This window comes from Heptranchias perlo, chromosome 14, assembly GCF_035084215.1.
Source record: "Heptranchias perlo isolate sHepPer1 chromosome 14, sHepPer1.hap1, whole genome shotgun sequence".
Taxonomy (NCBI): domain Eukaryota; kingdom Metazoa; phylum Chordata; class Chondrichthyes; order Hexanchiformes; family Hexanchidae; genus Heptranchias; species Heptranchias perlo.
Genome location: NC_090338.1, coordinates 50,262,712 through 50,280,665, shown reverse-complemented (window position 1 = coordinate 50,280,665; position 17,954 = coordinate 50,262,712). Strand labels below are relative to the sequence as shown.

Here is a 17,954-nt window from a genome sequence, read left to right as displayed (position 1 = left end):
TTTATTCATAAATGAAGCCATTGTGCATTCTGTCATAGAGTCTTTGGAGAATTCAAATTCAATTTTAAGATTTATGTTTTGTTAACCAGCAGAAACCTTCAAATTTATTTATATAGTTTATTAATATTTTGTATTGGCAACATCAGTATTGAGCTGAAACCATACAACACTGTTGTCTCTTCACGATTGTTTAGAGGCTTGACATCTGATGTCTGCAAACATGGATGCCAACTTAATGTCTTCAATTCCAGGTTAGCTGATCTCAGACAGGCAGCAGTAGGGGTGCTCCAATTGAATTAAGCATCCCTGGATTAGAGGAGGTGTGAAAAACTCAGCTAGGTTTCCATTTCTGATCACTATTCCTCAACTCTTCCCGGAAAATTATGTGTGCGCAGTCATCAAGCGAGGACAGAATCTGGATCAGTTACGATGGCATTCATTTACTGTCTGGTAGTAATGAAAATGAAACCATTGCCTTTTGTAACATGCACAGTAAGCCCATTGATGGAATATCACTGATCATCTTCTACAGAGACACCCTTAGCCAGAGCTAAGTTTCACTGTATTTGCAATATCATTGCAAGGCTATTGGGAGAATTGCAAAGCACATAACTTTAGGGTCCCAGTGGTCCAAAGTAACTGAAAATGATGACATCCCATCCCAAATGACTTTAAGAGCAAATGGTCATAGCAGGTAGAGGATCAACCAATAATAAGATGGTATTTGGTCTATAGACTGGGATCCCTCCCCTTCTGAATAATATGTTCATCACTGAGTCCTTCATAAACTACTGAAATAAGACTGATGAAATGAATACATTTAACAATGCATTACATGTGCACACAAGTACATTAACACACCCATGCAACATTTGTATTGAAGCAAGGTATTTATAAAAAAAAACGTGGGCCAAGATGTAAAACAAAAACACCACTGTTCAATAAGAATTGTCAAATAATACTTTGTTCAGGTCGCTCTTTCAGTATTAGTAATGAATTGATACTTAGCTAAAGTTAATAGATTACTATGGTCAATACATTCTCCGCATTCAGTAAGCTTTATTTGAATCACAGTTTTAGAATACAAGAAGCAAACCCTTCAAAGACAAATTTCCATTCCTCTTAGTAAAGCCAGTCTTTGAAGCTCAGATTTGGTCACATTCACAGACTGTTATACAATGGCAAAAAGAACAGAGCACACTCACAGGCAGGAAAGAATATTCTGTCGCTCTCAATAGAGTTTGCAAGAGATTGAAAATAAACCTTTGGAATGTTCACCTTAGCAATGTTATCTTATTCAGCAGTACTTTGTGGTACATAAAATAGAATCCTGTCATCAATCTCTGTTTTTCTTCTCTTGCAACAATCTATTTTGATTGATTAAAATACTTTTCGTTCTTTCCTAGAACAAAACCATAGGATTTATTATAATACATCACACAATTATATCTCCAATTCATTAACACAGCTTCAGGACCACAGTAAGAAATTTGTCACACTCCGATTTTCTGGAGAAATCTTAATTGAAACACAAATTGCACTGTGCTCCAATGTTAGCTATCTTTCCTGTCTTCCACTAGCCATGGATACATTATTTCAGTATTGGTTTTATTTCACAAAACCACAGAAGCGCTGTTATGAACAGTGTACCAGTGTTTAAGTACTTTGTAAACATGTCAACACCATAAAGGCACATTGTACCTTCCCAATCTTCAACTGTCTAAAATTAGAAAAATATAATAGCAGGCTTGACTTTCAAAATTCCCAGAGTATCTGTGTAAATGTACATTTGTACCAACAATGTTGAATCAATAAAAGACCATGCCTGTTTTTGATCAAAATGTGCTTTCCAAAGTGAAATCTTACCCATGTGCCTTTTTAACACATTTGCAAAATTCTGTATTAATTCTTACTCGTCAAAAAGCCTTTTTAAAGCTTATTGTAGAGGTTGACCAATTTCTGCAATCACAGTATCCATTGCCTGTGAAATATTGATTATTTTTTGTGATTCAGATATTCTGGGAAGGTATAGTGAGTGACCTGTGGCCGATTTCTTTCCTCCCCTCACCCCTGGAAAAACCCTTCAATTTGCTAGTTAACCTTTAGTAAGGGATGATTTTCTTCCCATCTTTTATAATACTGGGGTATTATTCCACATATACTGGGAGCCCTCTATTGCCTTCTTTATGCATTATCATAGACAGAGTGTCATCATGGAGGCTATTTGACCACTGGTGCATCACAGCCAAGTCAAATCCTCCACTCGCTCAGTGTCTATACATTTCATTCCAACAGGTCAATGGAATACAATGATTATTTTCCCCTTCTCCCCAGCCTGACTCCAATCAGGCCAACTGTACCACTCCCACTGTCAACCTAGCTAACATCCCAAGATAGGCATAGATTAAGAAGGACATTTGCTTTATCCTAGGTCATCCAGAAAAGAAAATAGCCAGCTCTCCCACCCACCACCACCGCAAACATCACAGCATCCAGCTAATTCGAGACAGACCAGGGATCACAGCTGGGACCTTCTTACTTTGTATGGCTCAGGACCACACCAATATTATGGCGCAGATCCTTTCGGAAACAAAACTGTTGGCTACATTTAATTACCTCTCTCCTACTACCCAGATTTAAATAAAACTTCCCCCACCCCAACAAAGATTATTCAAAGTTAAGTTTATTTACATTTTATGGGAATATATTAGTAAATCAGCCATGATCTGTTGATAGTTAATTGGGCGTAGTCCTTGCAAAACCAATCTGATAAAGTAATGTCATTTGCAGGATTAAGCAATTAAGAATTTATTTTTAAAAAACTATTGCTGTAGAGTTGCAAATTGTGCATCTTCCACATGCTATATCATTTGTTCTAATTTTAAACGGTGACGTTTCAACTACTATCTGAAATCTTGAGTTGAAGTAGCACTACTGCAAAGTGTTAACGCACAGGAGGTGCGCTTGAGAGAGCCCAGCACTGCAATTAACCTGCGAGTTATAAGAAAGAGTGGGCTGACTCATTGCACTTTAAAAAGAAATCCACTGGTCAGCTCCTTGAAGAGGCATTGTCGTATTTATCACTAGTCCAAACAGAAATGAGTATACCACTTCCTTATATGTCTTGTAACTGTGGCAAAAGAGGAGCGCTTCAAACAATATTATCTACCTGTTTTCTTTTGGTCCCTTCATGACCTAAACCACTCCTCCTTCAGGTGACCTTTCCTTTATCCTCCAATGCCACAAAAGACCAGGAGAAAATAGGTGACCCCTCTTTCAGGGGAAGTACTTTACTTCCATTGGCACTCTTCAGATTGCTTTATGTAAAATTGTAACTTTGTGGGGTGGGGGGGGGGGGGGGGGAAGGGGAATCCCAGAGATAGAACCTCTGAGCTATCATTCTACATAGTGCATCTGTGCACTGGGCCACAGAGCATGTGCTTTTACAGGTTGTATAAGAAGCTGCTATATACATTTCCACATGGATTAACAATGGCAACAAAGTAGGTTCAAGGTAATGGCCAGGACATTTGATTTCTCTGTCCGATAGGTATACCCTCTCTTCCTGATATTGTTCATCTAACTGCTCTTCTATCTTCCCAAAAATAATACGTTTAGCACTGTGACCTCCCCCTTTTGTGCAGCACAAAACAGAACTTAAGACAGTACTTTAAATTAAAAAAAACTTGAACATTTCACAACTTTAAAATTCATTCATAGTAATTGGTTAGCAATCAGCAACAGGATCTGTTTAATTCAATATTTCTTTACAATCAGATTAAAATGACAGCTGTAACTGTTGCATTCAAAGTCCAAATTCACAGGTTCAAGTACAGTATACAATCTGTTTGTCCATTCAGCATTAACTTGTCCATGCCCCTGCTCACAGTTCAGTTTTGATTTTATGTACCAAATCTTTCTGATCAATCTTATCCAGTTGTAGGTTCCACCGATTATACACCAACAGAGCCACATTTTTGGCAGCAATGGCACTCATTTCCATGGCACTTGCTGTCCACTCTACACCATTCAAATAGTAGAGGTTGTCATGAAGAATTATGGGAGGGATTTCTTTCATTGAGTTGTACTGAGGATATGCCAGCCAATCAGTGACTTGGACAGAGTAGTATGAACGAAAGAGTGTCTTCAGTTGTTCTTTGGTGAGGGGGGAGGGGGAGAAGACCTTCCATACAGCAGCCTCCTGTGGTTGCTTTCTTCTGTAATTACCGGTGATATTCACTGGGCAAATACTGGCTGTGCTAAACATAAAAAGCTTTGGACTTTCTACTGTTAGAACTGTTGCAAATGGGAAGAGTTTGGGATCTGGGAACCCAAAATATGAGGAATTGAGGTAACCATGAACTACAGAAACAACCATCTGTTGGTAGTGACCAGGAAACTTTGTGACTGGTGGTGTAAGACCGCTGAAGGTGATATTTGTAGTTTCCAGATGTAAAGGAGTTGCAATGACTACAATGTCATAGAAATCATAACCTCCTTCATCTTCATTTTCATACTTCACTTGGTAAAGTGATTTATCTCCTATAAAAAGAAAATTTAAGAATTATTTCTCAAAATGGACTGAATTTTGCAAACAAACTTTCCTTAATCAGTCCAGTAAAAGACCAAATCTGCCTTCTATTCACTTTTTGTTTATGCACAAAAATGTACCACTGGTTCATTTCAATAAGAATACAAAGAATGAAATGAGAAAAGGTCATTCAGCCCATCAATCCTGCTGGCTGCTTCCGCTGCCCGAATATCTCCTTGTGCCACTGTCTGCCAACACACTGGACTTGCACAGCTAGAAGCAGCCAAAAGTTAATTGCATGGAATTATTTTTTTAAAGATTGGAGGTCTGGCAGACCAGTTTTTTTTTAAAACAGGGTTTTCCAAACTGCCACAGGCTCTTCTAGAACCAGTAATCAGGCTGGTTAAGCCGCTTAATCCTAGTTAATGACATTAAAATGCCATCACGTACACATGTATGGTGATTTCCTGTGGTGGTATCATAACATCACTCATCGCTTCAGTCACATCAGTACTTTGTGCATGTGTACAGGCCAAACTATCACTGCCAGTCTGTGCATATGAAAAATACCAGCACTCCCTTTGTAGATAGTTTTGGAGACTGGCTGCGTTATTCTGACATGAATGCGGGAGAGTGGCGCACTTGAGTCACTCTCCCAAGATCCCAAAGCAGCTTTTCTTGGGAATCTGCTCTACTCCGTAAGGGAGAAAATAGTTTCTCCCACTTTCTGGTCTCTGCTGAGGCTTGTTACTTTTAAACCTGCGTCCTCTACTTCTACGCTCACAGTTCAAGTCAAACCACCTGCTTACATCTAGATCATTTTTGCTTCTCCGAAACATAACCCAAGACTTTATAAAAGTCATTAATCTTCTTTATTCTAAAAAAAATCAGTTCAGCAAGTCTCGTCTCACAATTTAAGAGCCCCAAGTCCCAGAATTAACCTGGTCACTCTCCTCTGAACCCTCTCCCAAAAGTAATGTGCTTTTGAAGCTAAGATGTCCAAACTGGCACACAGTATTCTGAATGTAGTCTCAATAGTTACATAGAATTACATAGAACGTACAGCACAGAAACAGGCTATTCGGCCCAACATGTCCATGCTGATGTTTATGCTCCACATAAGCCTCCTCCCTCCCTACTTCATGTAACCCTATCAGCATATCCTTCTATTCCTTTCTCCCTCATGTGTTTATCTAGCTTCCTCTTAAATGTATCTATGCTAGTCACCTCAACTACTCCTTGTAGTAGCGACTTCCACATTCTAACCACTCTCTGGGTAAAGAAATTTCTCCTGAATTCCCTATTGGATATTTTAGTGACTATCTTATATTTATGGCCCCTAGTTATGGTCTTCCCAACAAGTGGAAACATCTTCTCTATGTCTACCCTATTGAACCCTTTCATAATCTTAAAGACTTCTATCAGGTCACCCCTCAGTCTTCTCTTTTCTAGAGAAAAGAGCCCCGGCCTCAATCTTTCCTGCTAGGTATAACCTCTCAGTTCTAGCATCATCCTAGTAAATCTTTTTTGTGCCTTCTCCAGTGCCTCTATATCCCTTTTATAATATGGAGACCAGAACTGTTCACAGTACTCCAGGAGTGGTCTAACCAAGGTTCTATACAAGTTTAACATAACCTCTCTGCTTTTCAATTCTAACCCTCTAAAAATGAACCCCAGTGCTTGGTTTACTTTTTTTTTTAAATGCCCTTATTAACCTGCATCACCACTTTTAGTGATGTGTGTACCTGGACCCCCAGATCCCTTTGCTCCTCTAACCCATTTAGACTCTTATTTCCCAAGGAGTTTGTGGCCTCCTTATTCTTCCTACCAAAATGTACCATCTCACACTTACCTATATTGAAATTATTTGCCAATTACACACCCATTCTGCAAGTTTATTAATGTCTTCCTGTATTTTTTCCAGAGTCCTCCTCAGTATTAACTATACCCCCAATTTGGTGTCGTCCGCAAAGTTTGAAATTGTGCTTCCGATTCCCGAGTCCCAGCACTGTTATCAGCACCTTTAATAAGCAATAAGCAGTTCTGATGAAAGGTCATCGACTTGAAACGATAACTCTGTTTTTCTCTCCACAGATGCTGCCTGACCTGTTGAGACTTTCCAGCATTTTCTGTTTTTCTTTCAGATTTCCAGTATCTGCAGTATTCTGCTTTTCCTTTAATAAGCAAATTGCATGACTACTGGGTTAAATTTCTAAGACTGTCTCCAAAGTATAATTATTTGCACTGCTGATTTTACCTTTATTCTTTTATGGGACATTACGGTTTTAATCCAGTTCTCCCTCCCTCTCATTTTAGCGTAGTTAAAAATTCCTCCCTCCAAAGAAAGCTTGCATTTATATAGCACCTTCTCATGTCCCTCTGAAACATTCCAAAGCACTTCACCTACAATGAATCACTCAATGTTATGTAGGGAAACACAGCAGGATTCCATAAACAGCATGCCCGAGTTTTTTTTAGGTAATTGAAGGATGAATGTTGGCCAGGACAATGGTAGGACTCCCTGCTCCTCTTTAAATAGTGCCATGGGATCATTAGCGTTCACCAGAACAGGCAGTTGGGGCCTTGGTTTAACATCTCATCCAAAGATGGCACATCAACAATGCAGCACTCAGTACTGTATAGGAATGCCAGCCTTGCTTAATGTGTTCAAATCCTAGAATGTGAGTTGAATCATAATCTTCTAACTCAAGAGGCAAGAATGTTAACAACTGGGCCAAGCTGACATATAAGCTTCCCTGCTGCACTGTTGACAAATGCTTCTAGATCTCTTCTGATTCTGTCCTAAATGTATTAACCTAGGGGTGATGGGGTCAATTCTAGCACCCCCAACAGGCTGAAATTGGCTCATTCAGAATAGACCATGAAGTGAACCTTCATTTTCCATCCTCTATGGTTCAGTTCCATAGTGGGCAACATATTCTTTTTAAAAAAAGCTCTCTTTCTCAATTTTAGGGTATCCGTCACCACACAAAACATTCCATGGCTAAGATGATAAGCAGAAGAGTGCTCAGGTTCCTACAGTAATACCACTGCTTAAAGGTACAAGAGAACGTCCCTGGATGACTCCAACCTTGTGAAAAAGCGCCTGGACCTCAGTTAACACCTCTTCCTAATAATGTGGTGAACAATGGGAATTTGGTGTGTGGAAATATCTCGGGTGAACAAACATTCTGCCACCCAGTGCTGTGGTACTTTTGTACCAATGTGTTGTTTCATCTCCCCGCTCCATTAAGCATGATACCGAACAGAGCCAAAAGTGTTTTAATAGATAAAGCATGTATGTAAACAGGGCGGGGAGGGGAGAAGTCTTGGAAACAGTACGAGTCTTTGAAAATAATGCAGGTTTGTTAAATGGAGCCAAGTATTTAAAATAGTTTGTCTTCAAAATATAGCTGGAGAAAATGAATATGTTTGTGCAGGTAAAGATCTGCTCTCTCCTTTCTGTTATTTCTCTAGGTCTATGAATCATATACATCCACTGAAAGGCCGAGGCACATGACCTTTCGGACCATTGCCATTTTCACTCAAAGGGTGGCGAGTGTCTGGATCGAGCTGCCAGAGGCAGTAGTAGAGGCGGGTACAATTTTGTCTTTTAAAAAGTATTTGGACAGTTACATGGGTAAGATGGGTATAGAGGGATATGGGCCAAGTGCAGGCAATTGGGACTAGCTTAGTGGTATAAACTGGGCGACATGGACATGTTGGGCCGAAGGGCCTGTTTCCATGTTGTAAACTTCTATGATTCTATGATTACAAAGTTCCCATCCCCTTCCCACTCCTTAGTCCACTCTCCCTCTGTCACAAACTAACCGTAACTGAGGGAGAAATTGGGTAAAGTTTGCCAAGTGTTAATCTTGACTGGTTAGGTGTTAGTAATTCTTTCTTCTTCCACCCCTCAATCTCAATGGAGAAGCAGACACTCACTGAGCTCGTCCCCCAACAGTACGGCTGAGATGAGGAAGTTGTCTTATAGGAATTGGAAATGTGAACCCAAATTCTTGCACTCAGCAGTACTATGCATTGAGGTTAACAATGTGCCTGTACTTCGAACTATGATGCTGCACAGCTTCCTTTGAGGCTGTTCCATGGCTCCACTGAGATAAGTGGCAAGTAACATTAGCGCCAGACAAGTGCCAGGCAATGACCATCTCCAACGAGACAGAGTCTAACCACCTGCCCTTGACATTCAACAGCATTACCATCGCCGAATCCCCCATCAACATCTTGGGGGTCATCATTGACCAGAATCTTAACTGGACCAGCCACATAAATACTGTGGCTACAAGAGCAGGTCAGAGGTTGGGTATTCTGCATTGAGTGACTCACCTCCTGACTCCCCAAAGCCTTTCCACCATCTTCAAGGCACAAGTCAGGAGTGTGATGGAATACTCTCCACTTGCCTGGATGAGTGCAGCTCCAACAACACTCAAGAAGCTCAACACCATCCAGAACAAAGCAGCCCGCTTGATTGGCACCCCATCCACCACCCTAAACATTAACTCCCTTCACCACCAGTGCACCATGGCTGCAGTATGTACCATCTACAGGATGCATTGCAGCAACTCGCCAAGGCTTCTTCGACAGCACCTCCCAAACCCACAACCTCTACCACCTAGGACAAGGGCAGCAGGCACATGGGAACAACACCACCTGCACGTTCCCCTCCAAGTCACACACCATCCTGACTTGGAAATATATCACCGTTCCTTCATTGTCGCTGGGTCAAAATCCTGGAACTCCCTACCTAACAGCACCGTGGGAGAACCTTCACCACACGGACTGCAGCGGTTCAAGAAGGCGGCTCATCACCACCTTCTCGAGGCAATTAGGGATGGGCAATAAATGCTGGCCTTGCCAGCGACGCCTACATCCCATGAACGAATTTTTAAAAAAGTTTATCCAGTGAATGAATGACCCACAGAGACCAAGAAGATCTCAGGTTTGATCCTTTATCTGTGCTGAGTTGGCTGATCTCAGCTGAGCTGGTGTTAGGGGAATTATAATGGCCCCAATACCCCTGGGTTACCACTTTGGTCTCAGTAGCCAGTGAATTTGTGTGGTACATCAGGTGAAAGCAAGAGAGATGTCAGCTGTGATGCCTCTTGGAGTCGAATAGCTGTCACTCAAATATCAAGACTCCCACATGAAAGATGGCCACTTGGGTGAGGTGGAGCTAGTTCTACAGCCCCAAAGGGGCAACTTGTTTGCAAAAGGGAAAAAACTGGAAAGGAACAAAAAAAAAGGAAGATAGTCATGGACTAAAATGAAGTTTAGATTTCATGCACTCCTTACACTGATTAACCAAGTCACTGCCTAAAAATGTTCATGCCTAAAAAAACAATTATTTTACACCTGCAGTTAACTAATCAAATATGCTACTAAAACCTTACCTGGAAAGGTTCATTTTTTTTCCCGCAACTTTCTAAATTTCTTTCCTCTCATCCCCTCCCCCCCCACCCCAGTCCTCCTGCACTCATGCGATCCCCCTCTATCGCAGCTCACCTCTACGGGTGTCATAAATATCACTTTTGGCTAGGCTGCTACGACTCACTTAGACTTCTTTCTCTCTTTGATCCGGGGCCTTGTCTTATTTTTGTGCGGTTGGTGCCTGATGGGCTGGCCGAACAGATCACGAGTAAGCCTAGCTGCAAATGCCGGCAAAGATTTACCAGTGAAATCGTGCCATTCATATAAAATACCGTTGATGCAGTAGCAATTATCTGGCAGCAGATGGCCTTGGCATTTGCAAATGCTCTGTGGTAATAGTTACTTACAATGTAACCTGGCTACATGGCAGTGTAAACAGTGAGCACCAGCCTTCTCTTTTCATTATTAGAGTAAAACCAAAAGGGAACAATATTAACACCCGATCCCTCAAATAAATGTTTTTCTTTTCAACAAGACTCCATTGTTCATCAGCAATCCTGGATAAATAAAATTGATCTGAAATTGACTCACATAGTTAGAAATAAGCCCTGGAATAAAGCTTTAAACCTATGAGCCTAAATATTGGCTCACGCAGGGAACGATCCCTGCACCGGAATAGTTAGGCCCGAGGCTCACCCGATATTGGGCCTCAAGCCTCATTTAGACGAGACTGGTGAACTGCAGACACCTACTGCGGGATCCCAGGCAGCTCGCTGGTCAAGAGGATTTTAATATTGGGCAACTGTGTCGCAGGCAGCAGCCTTCAGGTAGGTCCCGGGCGGGTGGGGGGGGGGAAGCGATTGGGAGGGGGGCAATTGGGAAAGAGAGGGGGGGGTGGGTGAAAGCGATCAGGAGGGAATGGAATGGCGATCGGGAGGGGGCCGTGCGGGGCGAGCAAAGATCATCAGCACTGCAGCAGAGTGGAGAGGATCACGCCTACTCCTCCCGGCTCCACATTCAGCTAAGTGTTTTTAAAAAGACTTACCTCTTTCGTGGCGGCCTCCAGCGGTCCCTTTAAGTACCACTGGTTAGGCTGCATGTAGAACAAGTTTGCAGGGCAGCCTAATTGTGCAAAGTGGGCCTTAAATAGGCATTAGGAATAACACCTGTTTCAAGCGTGGGACCTGGACGCCTCTTTTTCTGCCGTTACCAAAATGGTGGGCAGTGCACTTCCGCCATAATGAGTGCATGCGCTCCGCCATATTGGATGCTTAGGTGTTTGTTTTGCACCATCGAATTTCTAGGCCATGGGATCTGGTACACAAACTTCATTTTTCGCCTTTGGACCTTTTTTGTGGTGTCCTTACCAGAAGCCTTAACATTCTCACGTGTTGGCTGATTATGTTGTGTTTTTAAGATATATCTTCTGTCAAATAAGTCAAAACACACTGTTTGAAGTTACCATTTCTACCTGTACAAGGGACACACTGTAAGGCTCTACAGGTTTTTAAAAATGTAGAATTTCTGTAGTGTGTCAATTTCATTTACCTCTTCCCTTACCCCTGCGCCAGTGTGATAAAAGGCACAATTTTTGTTAATCTCCTGGTACTCCCAATGAGAATACCTACGAGGTGCCCCTCTAATGAAATGCATATGTAGTAAGCTTTCAGTAGCTCAATAAGATGCCTCCATAACAAAATGGCAGTATGGTAAACCAGGGGTTAATATAAGTGGCCCATTTTGCTAGCTAGAATTAGAACAATGAGCTTTTCAATGAGCTTTTCTTTGATCATTCGTTTATGTTATTAATTTTCTGTATGAAAATGTATGCTTTATGATGAATCAAGCAAAGCGATATGATAAGCTGAATTCTGGGGTAAGGAGGTGTAGGGAGTGTTGTTTTGCAGCTACCTAATGAATGGATCCTTATTTCGGACAAGGTCGAAAAACATCCCAGGTCTGAGATAAGCGAGACTCCCTTTCCTGTGACCTACGCATGAACAGGTATCACCTGTGAGTGGTCGGTCATTATGTCAGTTAGTATGGCTTGCCCAGACTCAGCTTATGATTGGTTTTAACCCCTTGCTAATCATGTCCCTCCCCACTCTGAAAATGTATAATTGTGTGAACTCTGACCATGTAATTTGCCTGTTCTATGAGATTGACCAGACTCTGTCAAGAGTTGAAATCAATTCTATAGATAAGGTCAGCTGCAGCTAATAAAATTGTGTTAAACTTTCAAGTGTATTCGCTTTCAGTTTTTGCTGAACCAGACTAAGAGTAAAGAAATCCGGTATCGTCACCTATGTGAAAACAGGAGGAGGAGCAAAGTCACAGCATTTCAAACTGTCATCTAAGGCCTGCAGTTTGAAGACAGGGCAAATATGTGAGGGCAAGGCTGGATGGCATCTATTTTAATGCAAGGAGTCTTGCGAATAAGGTGGATGAACTGAAGGTGTTGATAAACACATGGGAGTATGATATTGTTGCTGTCACAGAGACATGGTTGAGGGAGGGGCAAGACTGGCAGCTCAATATTCCGGGGTACAGAATCTTCAGGCGAGACAGAGGGGGAGGTATAAGAGGAGGGGGGGTCGCAATATTAATTAAAGAATCAATTACTGCCATAAGGAGGGATGATATATTAGCAGGTTCCTCTAATGAGGCCATATGGGTGGAGCTTAAAAACAAAAAGGGGGCAAGCACTTTGATGGGAGTGTACTATAGGCCCCCAAACAGTCAGGGGGAGATCGAGGAACAGATATGTAGGCAAATCTCAGAAAATTGTGCAAATAATAGGGTAATAATAGTGGGGGATTTCAAATTCCCCAATATTAACTGGGATACTCAGAGTGTAAAAGGCTTAGAGGGTACAAAATTCTTAACGTGCATCCAGGAGAGCTTTTTGAGCCAGCATGTAGAAAGTCCTACAAGAGAGGGGGCGGTACTGGACCTAATTCTAGGGAATGTGGCCGGCCAAGTGGAAGAAGTGCTAGTAGGTGAGCACTTTGGTGACAGTGACCATAATTTGGTGAGATTTAAGGTGGTCATGGAAAAGGACAGGGAGGGGCCGGAAATAAAGGTTCTAAATTGGGGGAAGGCCGATTTTAATAGGATAAGGCAGGATCTGGCCAAAATGGACTGGGATCAGCTGCTTGTAGGAAAATCCGCATCGGAGCAATGGGAGTCTTTCAGAAGGGAGATTGAGACCATACAATGGCAACATGTTCCCGTAAAGGTCAAGGGTGGTTCCAAGAACTCCAGGGAACCTTGGATGTCAGGGGATATACGAGAATGGATTAGGAAAAAAAGGAGGGTTTTTGGCAGATACAAAAGGCTAAAGACGGAGGAAGCCCTAGAGGAGTACAAAAAGTGCAGGGGGATACTTAAAAAAGAAATTAGGAGATCAAGGAGGGGCCATGAAATAACACTGGCAAGCAAAATAAAGGAAAATCCTAAGATGTTTTATAAGTATATTAAGGGTAAGAGGATGACTAGGGAAAAAATAGGGCCCATTAGGGACAAAAATGGCAATCTGTGTGTGGAGCCGGCAGATGTAGGAGGGGTTCTAAATGAATTTTTTGCATCTGTTTTCACTATGGAGAAGGACGATGTAGACATAGAAATACGGCAGGGGGACTGTGATATACTCGAACATATTAACATCGAGCGGGAGGAGGTATTGGCGGTTTTAGCAGGCCTAAAAATGGATAAATCCCCAGGCCCGGACGAAATGCATCCCAGGCTACTGTGTGAGGCAAAGGAGGAGATTGCGGGGGCTCTGACACATATATTCAGAACCTCTCTGGCCACAGGGGATGTGCCAGAGGACTGGAGAACCGCTAATGTAATACCATTATTCAAGAAGGGGAGTAGGGAAAAACCGGGGAACTACGGGCCAGTGAGCCTAACATCAGTGGTAGGAAAATTATTGGAAAAAATTCTGAAGGTCAAAATTAGTCTCCACTTGGAGAAGCAAGGATTAATCAGGGATAGTCAACATGGCTTTGTCAAGGGAAGATCATGTCTGACTAATTTGATTGAATTTTTTGAGGGGGTGACTAGGCGTGTGGATGAGGGTAACGCAGTGGATGTGGTATACATGGATTTCAGTAAGGCCTTCGATAAAGTCCCGCACAGGAGACTGGTCAAGAAGGTACGAGCCCATGGAATCCAGGGTGCCTTGGCACTTTGGATACAAAACTGGCTTAGTGACAGAAGGCAGAGGGTGATGGTCGAAGGTTGTTTTTGTGACTGGAAGCCTGTGGCCAGTGGGGTACCACAGGGATCGGTGCTGGGTCCCTTGCTGTTTGTGGTCTACATTAATGACTTGGATATGAATGTAAAAGGTATGATCAGTAAGTTCGCTGATGATACAAAAATTGGTAGGGTGGTAAATAGCGAGGAGGATAGCCTCAGTCTGCAGGATGATATAGATGGGTTGGTCAGATGGGCGGAACAGTGGCAAATGGAATTTAACCCGGAAAAGTGCGAGGTGATGCACTTTGGAGGGACTAACAAGGCAAGGGAATACACAATGAATGGGAGGACCCTAGGCAAGACAGAGGGTCAGAGGGATCTTGGTGTGGAAGTTCACAGATCCCTGAAGGCGGCGGAACAGGTAGACAAGGTGGTAAAGAAGGCATATGGGATACTTGCCTTTATTAGCCGAGGCATAGAATATAAGAGCAAGGAGGTTATGATGGAGCTGTATAAAACACTGGTTAGGCCACAGCTGGAGTACTGTGTGCAGTTCTGGTCGCCACACTACAGGAAGGATGTGATCGCTTTGGAGAGGGTGCAGAGGAGATTCACCAGGATGTTACCAGGGCTGGAGCGCTTCAGCTATGAAGAGAGACTGGGAAGATTGGGTTTGTTTTCCTTGGAGCAGAGGAGGCTGAGGGGGGACATGATTGAGGTGTACAAAATTATGAGGGGCACAGATAGGATGGATACTAAGGAGCTTTTTCCCTTCGTTGAGGGTTCTATAACAAGGGGACATAGATTCAAGGTAAAAGGCGGGAGGTTTAGAGGGGATTTGAGAAAGAACTTTTTCACCCAGAGGGTGGTTGGAGTCTGGAACTCACTGCCTGAAAGGGTTGTGGAGGCAGGAACCCTCACAACATTCAAGAAGCATTTGGATGAGCACTTGAAATGCCATAGCATACAAGGCTACGGACCAAATGCTGGAATATGGGATTAGAGTAGACAGGGCTGATGGCCGGCGCGGACACGATGGGCCGAAGGGCCTCTATCCGTGCTGTATAACTCTATGACTCTAACTTCATTCCAGTCAGAATATGGGGGACACATGTAACAGTTTGTACATAATGTAAGATAGCTTATCAAAAGCCCAGTTAATATTGTAAAAGCAGAGCTTGTGTCAATATAAAAGAAAAATAGAACAGCTATACGTTCTCATACAGTTGGGTCCTCACTGCAGCTCTGATGATCAACCAGATATTGGAAGTTTGAATGATTAGTTTCACACAATTGCTGAGTAACTCAAATGTCTGCAGAAAGTATATGGTGTTCCTTTTTTACCTGATTGTTGAAGAGAGATTGAAGTCACTCTGGTGTGGATAACATCAGCTTTTGCTGAATCAAGCAAATGGGAACAAACCAGTTTATTCCCTCCTTCCACAGCCCAGAGGCCAGCCTGGACCCCTGCCATTGATACTGCTCCTGCACAGAGAAAGAAAAATCATAAGAACATCCCGTTCAACTACAATTTACCTTTCAGAAAGGCAAAGCAGTTTTAGCATGTGTTAAATGAAGGAAGAGAGCTGCGAATTGAAATTTATTCTTCTATAGTGAAATGAGTTAGGATGCCAACTTTACAAGATTTTCAACTAATCTCAGCGTGCCAAATATTTACAGAATAACTTGCTATCTGTTGGGATATATGATAGTCATCTCCTGGACTTCACCTTCCCCTTTCTGATGAAGATGATTCATGCTAGGCTACTTCACATCCAAGTGGTTGTTGTTTGAGTGAATGTGGACAGCGAGTTTCAGTCAAGCCTGATTCAGTCCGCCGCCAACAACCACAAATGCACACTTTCAGCAGTAGTCACTGGATAACCATCGGGAAGATATAACCAGCGTGGGTCAGGGTGAGTAGACAAGGCTAAATGTGTTCCCATACATTTAGCTGACTCCATGGGGGTGGCGGCGGGTGGGAGTTGAAAATAGTTGGGTTTTTTGGGGGTCGCAACCACAAAATTTTTAGACTTGGCATTCCCAGTGGGAAGCCTATACTTTTGCCGCCTATGTTAAACTCGGAAGTGAAGCCGGGTTGCGGTCGCGACCCAAAAAACAACTATTTTCAACTCCCACCTGCCCTCAACCCACCCATTCTTGAGGGTTAAAATCACCGCCCATGTGATGGGAATAACTCTCTGACCCAATTAATCCACTCATCTAGGTAAGTGCGTGTTTTTGCATGGGATTGCCTAATTTTTTTTTAGAAAAAGAGATTTTAATCTTGCTTGTTCCATTGTGTCACAAAAATCAACCAACTGTTTACCTGCCATAGCATTTTAACAGCAGGATAAACATTGCAGATCAAATTCCAGCATAAGACTGCAAATGAAGAAATGTTTTTTTTAATTCTGTATATTTTTCTAAATCAGTTCTGATATATTTATTTGAGACTATATGGGACAGGCTAGATGGACCAGCTGGTCTTTTTCTGTCGAACATTTTCATATGTTAAACAGTTGAAGCCAAGCCTTTTAAAACTCTAGTCGGGCAATTAGGCAATTTTAATGTATTTCCCAAGAGAGCCCGAACTTAAAAGTGCCTTAAATTTCTTTAATTACAAAGCTTTAATAAAGCCTGCTGTATTAGCATTAACATTAATGTTAATAACCACCTGCCTGTAGTGACAGACCCAATATTATATTAATGATCAACAGTCTCAAAGGTGAAGGGCTTCACTGTACTTAATGCTCTCTCAGTTTGCTCACTTTGTCTCTCAGGTACATTTAATTCTAAAGACAAAGTTCAGCACTTACATTACTGTATCTCCAAAGCTAAAAAGGAATTAGAAGCTTTAAGTTAGTGTTTCTTTTGGAAATGATTTTAAAGTGAAGTAAATTATACACTGTATAATGCTGAAGTTTTTTAATGAGTTAAATGTGTGGAAGATTGTGCTACTCGGGGGCAATTTTAACCTCCCTTGGTAAATTCATGTGATTGGGTACCACGCTGGTTTTACACCCCGCCCAATGTTACTCTCCACTAGTGTAATATGGGGGGGGGGGGGGGGGAAGAGAGAGAGAGAGAGAGAGAGAGAGAGAGAGAGAGAGAGAGTGTAAAACCGGCATGCCACACGATCCCGTCAGTTTCCCGCCCGGCGGGTTATCTTAAAATTACCCCCTCAGAGTCTGGGATATCTTGCTTTAAAAACTGTGAGCCGTAGATGCTAACTGTTTAAAATAACACAATTGCCTGCAAAAAGAAAACTCAGAAAAAGTGATGTTAAATGTAGTTGTGTGCTTTTTATTAACTACAAAGTAATAACATTGAGAGATGATCTACTGGACTGGGGTCACTGGATCTGTCTGAATGCCCTCCAGACAGATCAGGTTTTGACAGGACATTTTTGTCCCTACAGCGGGAAAGGGGAGGAAGTAGGTTCATGTAGAACCACCATTTTGCAAGAAGAACAAACATTTAGCTTCCCCTTTGATGAGTGTGCTTAACCCTCTACTTAAATCCAGGATTAAAAGTTTACTCCACCCTAGCATAGTCTTTCAGGGAAATGTACTTTACATGTTGTAACAGATGCATGGGTAATGTCTTATTAATACAGTTTTAAATGAGAGGATGGTGTCGAGGTCTCATGATGGAGACAGTGTTGCAAGCAGATGCCCTCCCTTTACCACTGGCCATTTACAACTAATGGTGCATTCTCACTGAAGTATAAGACAGTATCGGATTCACCGGCAGTAGTGCCGGACTCAAACTGTAATTTCCTACCCACAAAAGAGCACTGATACATGTGCTAACGTGTTTGTGCAGAGATCAT

The 17,954-nt window shown here is 42.2% G+C and overlaps 1 protein-coding gene across 1 annotated transcript in view; it reads right to left on the bottom strand.

The window, feature by feature from the left end:
- Positions 1-1,039: 1,039 nt before the first annotated feature.
- LOC137332521 (prenylcysteine oxidase-like) overlaps positions 1,040-17,954 on the bottom strand; it is a 44,342-nt gene continuing 27,427 nt past the window's right edge. Inside the window, exons 5-6 of the mRNA XM_067996424.1 lie at positions 15,464-15,604; positions 1,040-4,542 (exon numbers count right to left, since the gene is read on the bottom strand). Coding sequence (XP_067852525.1) covers positions 3,884-4,542; positions 15,464-15,604 — 800 coding nt within the window. The 3' untranslated portion in view covers positions 1,040-3,883. The remainder of the gene's footprint in view (positions 4,543-15,463; positions 15,605-17,954) is intronic.